A 15024-nucleotide genomic window follows, 5' to 3' on the forward strand; every position below is an offset into this window, starting at 1 on the left:
TAATAAATATATTAGTGAGGGGGAGATCATCTCTCTAACTCACTTTCTCTTCTCTAATTCTTTCTCTCAACATGGTATCAAAGCCTTAGGGTTTTTGATCCCTAGGGAAACCCCTTAGCCTCCATCTTCTCCATTCCTCAACCCTAACCCTAACCCCTTTCCTCATCCTCATCTTTATCTCTCCCTAACCCCTTCCACATTCTCATCTTCATCTCTCCCATGCCCTAAACCTAACCCTAACCTTCCCCATATCCAAAACAGATTTCATCTTTTTGTCCCCTCTCAAACCCACTCGCGCCCACTGGAAACCCAAGTACGTTCCGCGTTTTGCCCCCCTCAAACCCAAGCAGTCCAGTGTTTTGACCCCACCCCTCAAACCCACTCGCGCCCCCCCTGAAAACCCAAGCAGTGTTTGGATTTCTTTGTAAAAAGCCTTATTTCTTACCCTCTTTCTTTGATGTGTTAGATTTCTCTCTTCTTACTACATCTTCGGCATCTTCCTAGTCTCTATGTGGGTCTCTCTATGCATTTGGTCCTTTCTTGTGCGCTTTTTCTATGAGCTTCCTGGTGAATTAGTTAGTTCTTATTCGTCTTCTCTACGTCTCCTCGTTGGAGCCCTTGGTTGTGGTATCGTTATTTCTTGATCTTTATTGTCTTGATGGATCCTCCTGCATCATTGATTCATCTCTTGGCATGACCACTGAGACTCATGCTTCTACCACACCGTCGGTTCCTTCTTCATTATCTCACCCTACCTTGGCACCTGTAGAGGGTTCATACCCACAGTTGAATATTGCCAAGTTTGATGGAACTAACTACCTTTCCTGGAAAGTTGCAATTGAGACCTATCTCCTTGGGAAAGGTTAGGTCAGTTTTCTTCGTCAGGACCCCCCTCCATGTACAGACCCATCGTTCACCCGTTGGGAAATGGAAGATGCCTTGATTCGCAGTCTTCTAAGGCAGCGCATGACGCCTGCCATATCATCCACGATGATTCTCCTTCCCACTGCGAAGGAGATTTGGGATCATACCGCTGACACTTACTCTGGGGTTGAGAATCTCCGACGTATTTGCTCTACTTACTCTGAGTGGATGCGTCTTGGCCGTGGTGATCTGTCCCTGGAGACTCATTATGGCCAGTTTCTGTCCTTATGTCAGCAGCTTGACATCTACTTACCCCTCACGTCTGATATCAATGTTCTTCGCCGCCAGCAAGAGCAGATCTGGGCTGTTCACTATCTTGAGACCTTAGGCCCTGAGTTTGCTTCCTTTCCGTCAGCAGGTCCTTAGCTCGGGCACTATTCCCTCATTACGGGAGACTTATTTACGAGCACAGCAGTGTCTTGATGATCCATCTCCCAGCCTTCCGTTTGAGAGTGCAGCTCTAGTTTCTTCTGACAGTTCTGGTAGGTCTCGACCACCTAAAGGAGGTGGCTACTCAACTCGGGCTTGTGGCCGTGGCAGGGTTGGTGCTGGTCGTGGTCGTCCTTATTGTACTCATTGTCATAGGGATGGCCACTAGATTGAGACATGCTACACACTACATCCAGAGCTTCGCATAGGCCGGTCAGCTCATCTCACTGTGACCGGTCCGTCTGACAGTGTGACCTCTTTGCCTGTCTCTATTTCTGCTGATGAACCTTTCACATTCACGAGATTAGATTATGAGGAGCTGCAGTGGTTCAGACAGAAAGCCTCCCATCATACTGCTGGGTTTGCTCAGCCAGGTAGCTCACCCACGACCTTACTTTCTAGCTCCGGGTCCTGGATTATTGACTCTGGAGCCTCCAATCACATTACTGGTAACTCTTCTCAGCTTGCTTCTTTTCATTCCATTCCGACAGGAACTCAGACCATTACTCTTGCTGATGGGTCCACTTCCCCCATCACTGGTATTGGCACAATTTGTCCTTCACCTAATATTTCTTTATCATTTGTTTTATGTGTTCCAAAATCTCCTTTTAGCTTATTGTCTGTTAGCCAATTAATGAAAAATCTTCAGTGCTCCATCTCATTTATCCATCGTATTGTGTTTTCAGGATCTTTCGACTGGGAAGACGATTGGATCGGGTCGTGAGGTGGATGGTCTCTACCACCTTGACTGCAGTCGTTCTCCTACAGGCATACATCTGTTGATGCATTTCAGTAGCATTGCCATCTTGGTCATTTGTCCATTCAGCGCCTTCAGCGCCTTCAGCAGACGTCTTATGTTCCATCTTCTATTTCTCCATTCCAGTGCGAGTCGTGTGAACTTGGGAAGCATCACTGGGTATCTTTTCCTTCCCGAGTCGTGTCGATAATTCTTTTAGTTTAGTTCATTCTAATGTATGGGGGCCCTCTAGGGTCGCATTCAATAATGGTTTTAGGTATTTCGTTGTTTTTATTGATGATTACTCACGTATGACATGGATCTATTTGTTGAAAGGTCGCTCCCAGGTCTTCAGTGCTTTTCAGAAATTTCATGTTGAAATAAATAACCAGTTTAATTGCAATATCAAATGTCTCCGTACTGATAATGCTCGCGAATATTTATCTTCTACACATGGTTTTGAGGATTATCTTACAGGTCATGGAATTATTCATCAATCTTCGTGTGCCTACACGTCGCAGCAAAATTGTGTCGCAGAAAGAAAATTGAGATACCTACTTAAAGTTACTCGCACGCTCTTGTTTCAAATGTGAGTCCCTAAATCTTTTTGGGGAGAGGCAGTGTTGACGTCATGTTTTCTTGCAAATCGTCTCCCATTTTCTGTCCTTCGTGGTTCCTCTCCTTTTCGTCTGTTGTATCTTCAACAGGAGCCGTTTCCTCTCCTCCCTCGCGTCTTTGGGTGTCTGTTTCGTTCACCTTCTTGGACCTAGTAGGGACAAACTTGATCATCGGTCAGAGCGTTGTGCCTTTCTGGGTTATTCTAGGACTCAAAAAGGTTATCGCTGCTATAGTCCTCGTTTACGACGATGGTTTGTCTCCGCCGACGTAACATTCTTTGAATCAGAACCTTTTTTTGGGCCTTCGACTCCTCCTGCTCCTAGTTCCATCCTGGATGAGGTACCCTTGTTTCTTCCTTTGCTTGCTGACCCTGTACAGGTACCACTCCAGCCTGCGCCACACTCAGAACCGGCACCCTCTTCTTCAGTTCCAGTGGTTCGCCCACCCGTTACAAAAGAATATCAGCGACGAGTGCAGAATACGAGGCCTCCACCTCCTTCTCATCATCCATCGTCTGCTACAGTCGAGGTCCCAGTCATGCCTACTGAGGTATCTTCTTTACCATCATCTGCCATTACTTCTTATTCTCTCATTGCTTCTCGTACTAGGTCTCATTCTACAGCCCATCCTATTTTTCAGTTTGTTTCTTATGATAGACTAGCGCCTTCTTTTCAAGACTTTGTTTCTTCCTTGTCCTCTGTAGAGTTACCAAAATCATTACAGGAGGCTATTGAACATCCTGGCTGGCGAGCTGCTATGGATCTGGAAATGGGGGCACTTTGATCCAACCAAACATGGGAACTTGTTTATCTTCCAGCTGGAACTCGACCAGTTGGTTGTCGTTGGGTCTTCTCCATTAAGTATTTACCTGCTGGAAAGGTTGAACGGTTGAAAGCTCGTCTGGTTGCTAACTCAGACCTTTGAGGTTGACTATCATGAGACTTTCTCCCTTGAAGCCAAGATTCCTTCAGTTCGTGTCATCTTATCCATGGCAGCTAATCATGGTTGGCTGGCCTCTGCATCAACTTGATGTAAAGAATGCCTTTCTGCATGGCGATCTACAGGAGGAGGTTTACATGGAGCAGCCTCCAGGGTATGCTGCTGGGGGAGATTTCCTCCTCTGTTTATCGCCTTAAGAAATCCTTATATGCTTTGAAACAGTCTCCAAGAGCATGGTTTGGTCGATTTAGTGAGGAAGGTTATTCGCTTTGGTCTTAGACAGTGTGCAGTAGACCATTCAGTATTCAGTAATAAATCCTCTACAGGGAGCAACCTTCTGATTGTGTATGTTGATGACATCATTATTACAGGAAACAACTCAAGAGAAATTCAAAGGTTGAAGAGTTTCTTTCAGACAGAGTTTGCAACAAAGGATTTGGGTCGACTTAGATACTTTCTAGGGATAGAGGTGGCCTATTCTTCTCAAGGAATATCTTTATCACAGAGAAAGTATGTGTTAGACCTACTGGAAGAAACAGGAAATCTTGGAGTAAAGCCTATATCTGTGCCTATGGATCCTAGTGTGAAAGCTTATTCCAGAGGAAGAAGATCTGTTGGAAGACCCTAGCAGATCTAGACGACTAGTTGGCAAGCTCATATATCTTACAGTTACTCGCCCAGATATCTCCTATGCAGTTGGAGTAGTCAGTCAGTTCATGAGTGCTCCTAGTACTTCTCACTGGGCGACAGTAGTTCAGATTCTCCGTTATTTGAAAGGAGCACCAGGGAAAGGACTACTATTCAAGAAAAATGGACATGTCAGAATAGAAGGCTATTGTGATGCAGATTGGGCAGGATCTCAAGCAGATAAGAGATCAACCACTGGCTACTGTACATTTGTTGGGGGCAATCTGGTGTCTTGGAAAAGTAAAAAGCAAGAAGTTGTTTCGAAGTCAAGTGTTGAGGCAGAATATCGAGCTATGCCCTATACTAGTGCGGAGCTCCTTTGGTTACGTTCCCTCATGGCGGAGATTGGTTTTCCTTGTTCTTCTTCAACTCAGCTTTATTGTGATAACAAAGCTGCAATTCACATAGCTACCAATTCTGTTTTCCATGAGAGAATCAAGGAGGTGGATTGCCACTTTATTCGTCAGAAAATTCATAAAGGAGAGATACAGGTTTCTTTTACTCGATCTGTGGACCAGTTAGCTGACATATTTACGAAACCCTTGCCTAAGTCAAAGTTGAATGATATTTGTAGCAAGCTAGGAATGTACAATATCTACATTCCAGCTTGAGGGGGAGTGTTGGATATAATTGGATATATGTAATAAGCGTGAGGGCATAGATGTAATTATGCTTCTCCATTATTAATAACTATATTAGTGAGGGGGAGATCATCTCTCTAACTCACTTTCTCTTCTCTAATTCTTTCTCGCAACATTTACATTAGCAGTCATTTGAGTTTACATACTATTCCATAACCGTGTCATATTTTGATAATTTTTTCGCAGCCACCGTTCATGCTTACTAACAAATTCATTAGGCCCATCTTTTGTTAAAAAAAAATTAATTTCCCTCCAGCACCTAGTGCCACTTTGACTTATTTTGCCCTTAGAAGGTAGTAATACCCACTTTAACTTATTTTACCTAACAGTAAGTATTCCCTTTTTTATTTCTCAAATGGTTTAGATCAGGTGCTATATTATTTCCAGCTTGAATGGGTATTACTACCTTCTAAGGGCAAAATAAGTCAAAGTGGCACTAGGTGCTAGAGGTAAATTATTTTTTTTTTTAACAAAAGATGGGCCTAATGAATTTGTTAGTAAGCATGAATGCTGGTTGCCAAAAAAATATCAAAATATGACACGGTTATGGAATAGTATGTAAACTCAAATGACTACTAATGTAAACACTAAACAGTCTTGGATCCTGCTAAACAGTACCAGAGATTGTGTGTGATACATGCTCTTCTTATGATAATATCTCACGTATCTCCAAGTTTTTTGAAATAAAAAAAAATCTTATTACAACAAAAAAAAAGTCCTAGTATTATAGCCCTCTTTGTGGTACGTGCAAAGAGTTAAATGTGTATCACCCTTTATTGAATGATATAGAACTTTTGAAGAGGAAAAAAACAGAAATTTAGACTTGCAAAATTGGAAATTCTCAAATGTCTTAATCCCGAGTATCATTCAGTTCATCGACAGATTCTTGCCAAAAAGGAGCTTCTTTCTATTAATAATGTATACGCTCACCTCCAACGTATCAAAATCCTACACTATCCAATCTTTTTGTTGGTGATGGGTCGACCTTGACAACATCTGTGTAGAGGTGAGTTGGTGAGGACTGTTCTTAATTCCTGCCAACTTTTCTGAACCACAACATTCAATATCCCCAAAGTTGTCTTAACCTCCATCATTGAAAAGAATTTTAGAGACTTTATATGGGCGGGATGTGACATGAAGAGGAAATATCATCCGATGGCATGGGAAGATCTATGCAATCTGAAGCTAGAAGGAGGTCTCGGGATTAGGAGGCTTGTTGACATAAATAAGGCCGCGCAGATCAAACAGATTTGGCATATAATCAATAACAGAAGCGCCCCATGGTGTGAACGGATCCATAGAAAGTACATAATAGGAAAAAGCATATGGACAATTAAAATGCCTTCAAGTCCTTCTTGGGGGTTTAGAAGCATCATCCAGGATAGAGACCAAGCCAAAGAAAGGTAAACATTTTTGGCACCAACCTTTGCACCCAGAGGGCCCGATGTCACAACAAATCTCTAGAGGCTCGGTTGACCGCAAACCCCCTTGATCTAAGTCCTGGGATGTGGTAAGTGGAGCAGACTCTTTGACAAGCAATCGTTGCAACATGTAAAGAATAGCATATCCAAAGCAATCAATATCACAGGACAAGAGAACTAAATAGCATGGAAGCCAAGTATCGATGGGAAATTCACATTGAGAAGTGCATGAAGTACATTACGAACAAAATACAGGTTGTTCCTTGGGCCAAATCAATTTGGTTCATGGGCCACATTCCAAAACACGTTTTTGTTACTTGGAAGGCACTGCATGCCAAATTTAGCACAAGTGATGGAATGGCCTTTCTTCAAGGTAATGTCCTCTAACACATGCATCCTTTGCAAACCTCACAAGCACCTAGCAGATGAAGAAGATTGGATTCAGAGCGCATTCACTGGTCACGATCAGTCCTCAACCGCCATGTGCCTCGATTTTGCTACTACCATATACCATGTATGGCTGGAAAGGAATGCAAGAAAGTTTGAAGGGATGTCTAGGCAATTCTCTCCAATCTTCGACTCCATCTTATATATCTAAAGCTTGAGGACAGCAAGTGCGCAAAACATAACCAAATCTCAGCCAACATTGGCTGCCCATACATACCGATCCAAAAGGAGAATAGAAAAGATGTTGGATGAAGCCAGAGAGAGTATTCTTCAAGTTGAATATGGATGCATCTTTAGAAACAGATGGAACAACGCCTAGGGGCATAATCCAGAATGCAGAAGAGCGTGTTCACAGGATGCTCTCCTTAAACACAGCCATAGAAGAGACATTTGCCTTGGGACTGCAAGCCATCCACTAGGGAATTCTCCTGGCCATGAAAATAGGTATTGAAAATGTTTGGATTGAAGCGGACTCCCTCCATGCAGTGAATGTCATAAATGGAACTTTTTGCTGCCCGTGGAAGAAGACTCCTACCTTAGCAAAGATGAAAGACAATCTCCGATTACTTAAGAATTGGAAGGTGACCCACATGTGGAGAGAGGCAAGCACAGCTGCTGATATCTTATTGAAAGTAGGCTGCCCTTGTAAAGGGGACGACATTCCTCTCCCCATCATCCCCCCTCCCCTTCTAGACACTGTACATTTAGATAGCATTGGAACTCTTTACGAACGATTATAATACCCATCTTTATTAATAAACTGGTAGGGGTCCGCCAAACCCCGTTGTACATTTAGATAGCATTGGAACTCTTTACGAACGATTATAATACCCATCTTTATTAATAAACTGGTAGGGGTCCGCCAAACCCCGTCGTAATATTTTATAAATACAAACAACAAGCCTCAGAGGAATATATACTGATTGGCCTTAGTGGGGCCAACTGTTAATGTCACCATCAACATAATGATGACGTAGTCAAGACAATCTACAAATAGGCTTCTTTTCTTCTCTTTTGCTGGGACCTGATCCCTTTGCGTTGGCTAATTTTTGACAAGATTATTTGAATAAAACACAGTAACACCATGTGGCAAGCAGTTGAACTAATTGCAAGGTGCCTTGGAATGTCATGGAGGTTTTTATAGAACTGCACATGTTGGGTATTAATTTAGAGTTTATAGTTTTAACTTCTAGTGTGTAAAACCGTGTCATTTACTTACTAAAATAACTTTTTACAGCTTCTCTTCCTCAACTTGTAGTTATACTTCCACATGGTAGCCCAATGGTATGAACTATGATCTTAAAATTGAAGCAACCAAAAAGTTTTCAAGTGTTTTTCCACATTGGTAAAACAAGAAAAGGAAGAAACACACACACACTAACAAAAATGATGAATTCAATAGAGCAAACAAACCATGATAATGTTGAGATCTTCTTGAGGTATATTTTCCAAAGAAACTTGTTTAATCGCAACAAAGTCTCCATTCTCCAAGTCCAAGCCTTTATATACCCGACCATATGCTCCTTTCCCAATTTCATCTCCAAGCATCTATACATTCATGAATTATTAAGTTCAACAAAGCAGTTTTAAAAAAAATTGCACCCAGATTACCAAATCTAATTACAAAAAAAAAACCTCTAAATAAACAATGACTCAGAGAAATAAAGCAACATCCTTACGTATTTGTTGTCAAGTGCTTTCGACCTGTATAAGTGTGCCGAAGCTGGTGGCCGAGACATCCTTGAACAATTTGTATCGTACCAGAAGCCCTACAATTGGTCGCCAAAAAACCCTAGACAGTAGAAAAGAATCAAAATCACGAAAAAAAAATCGAAATTCCAAATTAAAACCTGGGGATATTGAAATTCAGAGGCTAGAATCAAGGAAATGAAAGTGAAAAAACAAAGAAATGCACCAGCATTGCAGCTCTGCTCTTCCATTGTTGATAATTCAGAGATCTTTACCCGTGCCCTAGCAGAAAAAAAAGTGAGAAATGAGAATGCAATATAGGTTGAATGAAATCCACGAGAAAATGCCGAGAACGAAGAGAAATTAGAAAGAGAAAAGGGGAGAAAATTGATTATTACGAGGCGAGGTAGAATGAAAAATGATAGGGAGAATGACAGTAAAGAGATTGCTTGAAGAAGTTTCCTAGGGTGGAAAATAAGAGGAACTATAAACCCTAGATTGTTTCTTTTGTTAGGATAAACAATGGAGAAATTTTGTAAAATTAGGGTTTACCTTTAGAATTAGTCTTGATTCTCTGTTCTTCTTTTAATTCGAGAGAATGAAAGATCTTTTCATCTTCGGTGGAGAGTCTGAGTCGGGAGATCGAGATCGCGAGAGAGAGGGCGCTTTAATTAATTAATTCTTTGTTTAGTTAAGGGCAATGATAAATTCGCACCCCCTCTAGGGTAATTCGCACCCCTTTATACCCTCGGATTTTAATTTTAGAAAAAAGCACTTCCAAAACGGGATTTCGTTTGGAAAATAAAGACGAAATTGAAATGACCAACGGTTCGGTCATTTCCAGAGGGTTTTTTTGCAATTCGAGTGGATTCGAACTCACTACCTTGTCTTCTTGGGCGTGTGTCACAAAATATGATTTCGTCTTTATTTTCGAAACGAAATCCAGTTTTGCTAGCAGCCCTTCGAGCTTTTATAGTACTTTTCTTGCTTTTGCAATTTAGGCCGCTTAACGGCTTTATTTTTCTCTTTTTAAGATTTCTTTCGCCCCCAATGTAGGATTTTGCGCCCGATTCTTAGCGTGATTTGAGTCATTTGACGTCAAAAGGCGTTAAAGTCTGTCCGCAATTCACGCTACAAGGGGGCGCATAATCCTAATATGGGCTTCTTTTATCTTTAAGTTGAAGAATTCTAATTCTAAGAAGAAAATACAAAAAATCTAGCGTGGTATTTACTGATGTCATCATAATCCCAAACAGCTGTCATGAGTTGGAGGGCACTTTGAACGTTGGAGACAGCTTAAACCCATTAATCCAACAGATAATTGGTGATTAAACGTTGATTAAGAGTTTGAAGAGATTTGCTAGCGTCATACATACGTGTCATCATTGGAGGTGATCTGAGCCGTTGTTCTGATGGCCACGGAAAATCAAAGGCAACTTCTTGGTCTTACAAGGGGCACTGGGACTCTGGGAGGCATTCATATAAGATCAATTCTATTGATCTTTTAGAACATCATGAAGCAACCCACATAACTCTGGTTCTATTCCCTAACAATTAACGAAACCCTAAGCGAGTTTCGATGGATCAAGGGCATAGATCATCCGATAAAGGTGTTCTCAAAGCCATTTCGCGGGCCTTAAGGATTCAGTTCTATCAACAGATGTGCACGCAGATGAGACAGAAGTGTTCCCAATAAATGTCTTTAGAAAATATTTGCTAAAAGGTCCCTAAAACTCACGAACCTTATTTATCTCCGTTTTTTTTATTTCCCTTCCAATATTTTCGGAATAAAACTAGGAAATAAGTAACAATATTATCTCTTCTAATGTTGACTTTTCCTTTGATATTCTCCCTTCTTCTTCTCATAAGATTAGAAGCCAAACCCTAGTTACGGACCTTCGGTTTATGATGTTATTCTCTAAATTAATCGGACATAATTCCTCAATGAAAAAAAAAATTCCATCAGAGATATTTTCTTGCAATCCAGCTAAGATAGGAATTTCTTAGAAAAGCTAGAAACAAAAAAATATTCCTAAAATTTAGATAACTCAAAGCGACCCTATTTAATTTATTTTAGAGGGATTTTCAATTTATTTAATTCCTAAAATGATTTTTATGTTGAAGGTTTTTTACGAGAATATTGGAAGAGATAATATTGTTGCTCATTTTCTTTTTCTTTTTTTTCAAAAATAGTGGAAGGGAAATAAAAAACGCTAAAACTGATTTAATGTGTTGGGGGGTAAATTTGACATTTTAAAAATTTTAACGGAGAAAATTGACGTTTGTGAGTTTTAGGGACCTTTTAGCAAATATTTCCTAAAAGTAGGACTGTTCAACTAATATGCTTTTTTTAGGGACTAATAAGCAATTATTCTGCCATGTACGGACTAATCAGCAAAAATCCCGATTCTCTTTTTAGTATTTTGCTATAATCATTGGTCAAGTTTCTAGGAAAACCCTAAAACCTTTTTTTTCCATTGAAGGGTTAGGATCATCCCTTGGCCATTGGACTTATTTGGTGGCCAGCCAGATCAATTGACTGGTATTTTAGGAATGATGGTATAAGTGACTTTCTGTTTAGTATTTTGCTATAATCGTTGATCAAATTTCTAGGAAAACCCTAAACCATTTTTCATTGAAGGGTTAGGATCATCCCTTGGCCATGTAACTTATTTGGTGGCCAACCAGATCAATTGACTAGATCACCCTAGATGTGTGCTACATGTACAACGAGCCCACACGCCTGTTGGACATTTTCCATCTTCTTATGATGAGAATATTGGGATGGTGATGGATAATGGATAATGTAAAAATGGGCTCGTATCCAATACGTCAAATGGAATTTTCTAAGTCTTACTTGCTTAGTCTTATTTGTGGTTGGGAAAGAATCAAAGATACAAAGCTTCCATGCTTTTAAGACACTTGATGATAATGATATCCAACTAAACTAAATTCCTTCAAATCAGCCTGTCTCACTTAGGTGGTGACCAAGGACCGTTAGTTTTGGATTTTGACAATAGATTGTGAGTCCAAAACTGAGAAAATTAAAGAAAAATGTGACTTTTGTGGTTATGAGGGTGAGAATGAATGCATGTTAGGGAGGTCAGTGAGACCTCATTTTTGTTCCCCGCTGGAGTTGAAAATGCGAAGATGATTTTTTTCTTTCTTTCCAAAACATGGAACAAGTCCTAAATTGCATGATTCATCCTAACCTATCTCTAATTAAAAGGTCAAAATCATGTTATTTCGAGTTGTACTCATCCTGAATTTGAAGTAATTCGCAAAAGCCCGTTGTTTGGGTGATTACTGATAACAAGCATCCCTCGATGGGAGATAATTAATTAACAGCCTCCAGTCCAATTGTTGTGCAGTTTGAACAGCCTAAATTGACTTATATGACCAAATTAATAGAAGTGAGACAAGAAGTAAGATGTAAGTTGGATTGTTAATAAGTTCAAAGGGACAGGTAATACGGCTACAAGTTTATGCCTTTATAGCACCATATGACATGTTTGGACGGATAGAAATTAAGTAACCTTCAAAGGGATATTTCATACTTGAGCAATGACTTTATTGCCTTAGCCTTTAATAAGTTTCAGTTTCATTTTTCTTCACAAAGTTACTATAAATGTTGACCAGTTTAGTCTCACTAATACATATTGGATTTGGATTTGGAGTTGGATTTTTAAATTCAAAACCGGTGTTTGGAAGCATTTTTGAAGTTCGGATTTGGATGTGAACCAAATCCACGGTAATTCCAAATTCTTCAAGTTAGTATAATTTTTTTGATTTATAAATCCGTTTTGAGAGAGGTTATTTATAAATCCAAATTCGACATATAAGAGGTTAAAATGACCGAAGTATCCCTAAGGAATGGAAATGACTAAAATACCTGTTGGTGCAAATAGGGAAAATTTTAAAATGAAAACTGCAATAGTATGATCTTAGAGAAAGATGGAAATACCAAACAGAGTATAGATAATCCAAAATATTTGTAGAGCTGCTGTATGTCATCGAACGCTTCGCTTAAGACATTATTCGGTCCTATTCCTGTGCAAGGATCTGACAACCGAACCGTCTCCAGGAACAGCAACTAATTGTTGGTGTGCACCTACCAAACACTTTGAAGGCAAAAGCTTATAGTCTCTCTAGTTAAGCAAATCGGGCTCTACAAAAACACTTTGAGGCTTCTTGTGAAGATTTTAATCTCACACCAAAATATGGGACACACCTTTGGTTGGCTTTCCTTTCACACACCACAACAATGGTGTAGAACCTTTTCCTTCTCTCTTTTTTTCTCTCTTATTAGAAGCTAGCCAAGAGTCTCTTCATTCTTATGGAATCACCCTTAATGAGAGAACTTAAGGCATTCAACTAAAAGGAGAAAATCAAAGAGCCACTATAAATGGAATACAAAGAGTCACCAAGAAAGGCTCACTCTTTTGCCCTTTTGTGCATGACTTTTGGAGACCAAGAAATATGAAAAGCCACCTTAAAGCCTTAGCCCAATTATTGAATATTTGAAACTTAGATTTTTAATAAAAAATCCAACAATACCCACATGGTATAAAAATGATCAAAATATATCCGGTAAAATGACCACTCTCCGTCATGGAAAATGACAGAAATATCCCTCCATATCGGGTGAAAATGACTGGAATAACCGTAAGCTATGAAAAATGACTAAAATACCCTTACTCAACTCAACTCAACTTAGCCTTTCTCCAAAAAATGACTAAAATACCCTTATGACATAAAAATGATCAAAATATCCCTATAGGACGTAAATTGACTAGAATACCACCGAGTCATGAAAAATAATTAGAATACCCTTATGTCTGGTAAAAATGACCAGAATACCTGCATCATGGAAACTGACCAAAATACCCCTGTATAGGGTGAAAATGACCAAAATACCAGTGGGTCGTGGAAAATGTCTAAAATGCACTTGTGACATAAAATGACCAAAATACCCCCCATATCAGGTAAAATTGACTAAAATACCACTGGGTCATGAAAGTTGGAAATGTCCAAAATACCCCTAGTCGTAGAAAGTGACTAAAATACCCCCATGACATAAAAATAATCCAAATGCCACATGTTGGGTAAAAATGACAAGAACAACCCTAAGTCATGAAAAATAACAAAAATGCCCCTTATAATATAATGTAGCCTAATTTATTTGCGTAGTGTCAAAGATTGCTTGTATTGTTTGTGGGGTGATCGCCAGGTTAGTAGCAGTGTACACTTTACCCTAGCTAGTAGGGCACGAGTGTATATATTATGTGGGGCCCTCGTTTTAGAATCATGTTAATTAATCACAACTTCTAGTTCTAAGAGTGGTGAGGGAAAGAAAATCTTGTAACCCTAAGCTCAGATACACTGAAAATCTTTTCATCTCCTCCCCGGCCGCTGGCAGACCAGCACAGGTAAATGTTGTTGTGCTCTAAGTTTCTGATTTACTTACTTTATGGGTTCCGTGGTAGATATGTATTCACGTGACCCCTTATCGCATATGAAACTTTGGTTCTTTCATTCTATAATGTTTTTTATTACGAGAAATTATATGATGAAAAGCCTCATAAACACGTAAATGTGTATGTTTGATCCAACAGCAGCTCCACAAAAAGTGAGCTGCTATTGAATCAAATATCAAGGATGGGATGATGGGTACATGTTTATACGGCATTTCATAATATAATTTCTCTTTAATTACATTTGGACTGGGGTTACGATAACAATTATAAGCTTTAATTAACTGAGAAATCTGTTAATAAAAACTGTTTTCTCTAATTCCTTTACCATTCTTTTTTATTTTCACGTCCAATGAATCAAACTTAAAAACTTCCATGTTATTTGCAAAGATGATCCATAAAAGCTCATTTGGACGAATGAAAAGCTTCATCCTGACAGTACCTAACATTCTCATTGCATTTTTTTTTAGGGAAGTGATATACCAGCAGGGGCTGAACTATGTATAGCGTGAGCCCCCCCACGAATAATGCTGAGATTCTATCAAGGGAAGTGATATTCCCCCTAAACCGATAAATCCTAACTACTCGAGGATAAATTCAACTCCATTTTACGTTTTTCATTACCTTTAAAACTAAACAAATAACATAAGGGGGTATTTTATCCGTCAGATGTCATTGCCCTTTATTAACCGTTATATGTCAATGCTCACTTTATTAAAAGTATGGCATGGCCCTCACCATAGGATAATCCAAACCGTCCATCATATATATTGGCCACACAATAAATAGGTTGTGTCCCAAAAATTATTTTCATAGGTTGATCCTAACCCTCTAATCTATAGAGGGTTAGGATAATTCAGTCCCAAAAATTACTTCTATTTTCTTTTCCTAATTGAATTTGTGTTTTTATGGTTTATAGGTATTTTTTATTTTTTTTTGGGAATTCTTCACTACCCTTCTTTGAGCGCTCAATAAAGGTTTTGGACTTTCTGGAAAAAAAAATTGCTTGCTTTCAATCT

General features: G+C 39.4%; 1 protein-coding gene across 4 annotated transcripts in view; it reads right to left on the reverse strand.

Moving 5' to 3' along the window:
- The window catches only part of LOC143888030 (MAP3K epsilon protein kinase 1-like), a 57750-nt gene extending 48564 nt beyond the window's left edge, over positions 1 to 9186 (reverse strand). For 2 of the 4 annotated variants that reach the window (XM_077392317.1, XM_077392315.1), the window contains exons 1-4: positions 9084 to 9185; positions 8758 to 8813; positions 8522 to 8634; positions 8256 to 8390 (exon numbers count right to left, since the gene is read on the reverse strand). In XM_077392317.1, coding sequence (XP_077248432.1) covers positions 8256 to 8390; positions 8522 to 8581 — 195 coding nt within the window. In that variant the 5' untranslated portion in view covers positions 8582 to 8634; positions 8758 to 8813; positions 9084 to 9185. Of the gene's footprint in view, positions 1 to 8255; positions 8391 to 8521; positions 8635 to 8757; positions 8814 to 8929; positions 9060 to 9083 lie in introns of those variants that run through there. The other 2 variants (XM_077392318.1, XM_077392316.1) reach the window with 2 other exon arrangements.
- Positions 9187 to 15024: the final 5838 nt, after the last annotated feature.

Source organism: Tasmannia lanceolata, unplaced genomic scaffold, assembly GCF_043159265.1.
Source record: "Tasmannia lanceolata isolate RefF3 unplaced genomic scaffold, GAP_Taslan_0.1 ptg000012l, whole genome shotgun sequence".
Classification (NCBI taxonomy): domain Eukaryota; kingdom Viridiplantae; phylum Streptophyta; class Magnoliopsida; order Canellales; family Winteraceae; genus Tasmannia; species Tasmannia lanceolata.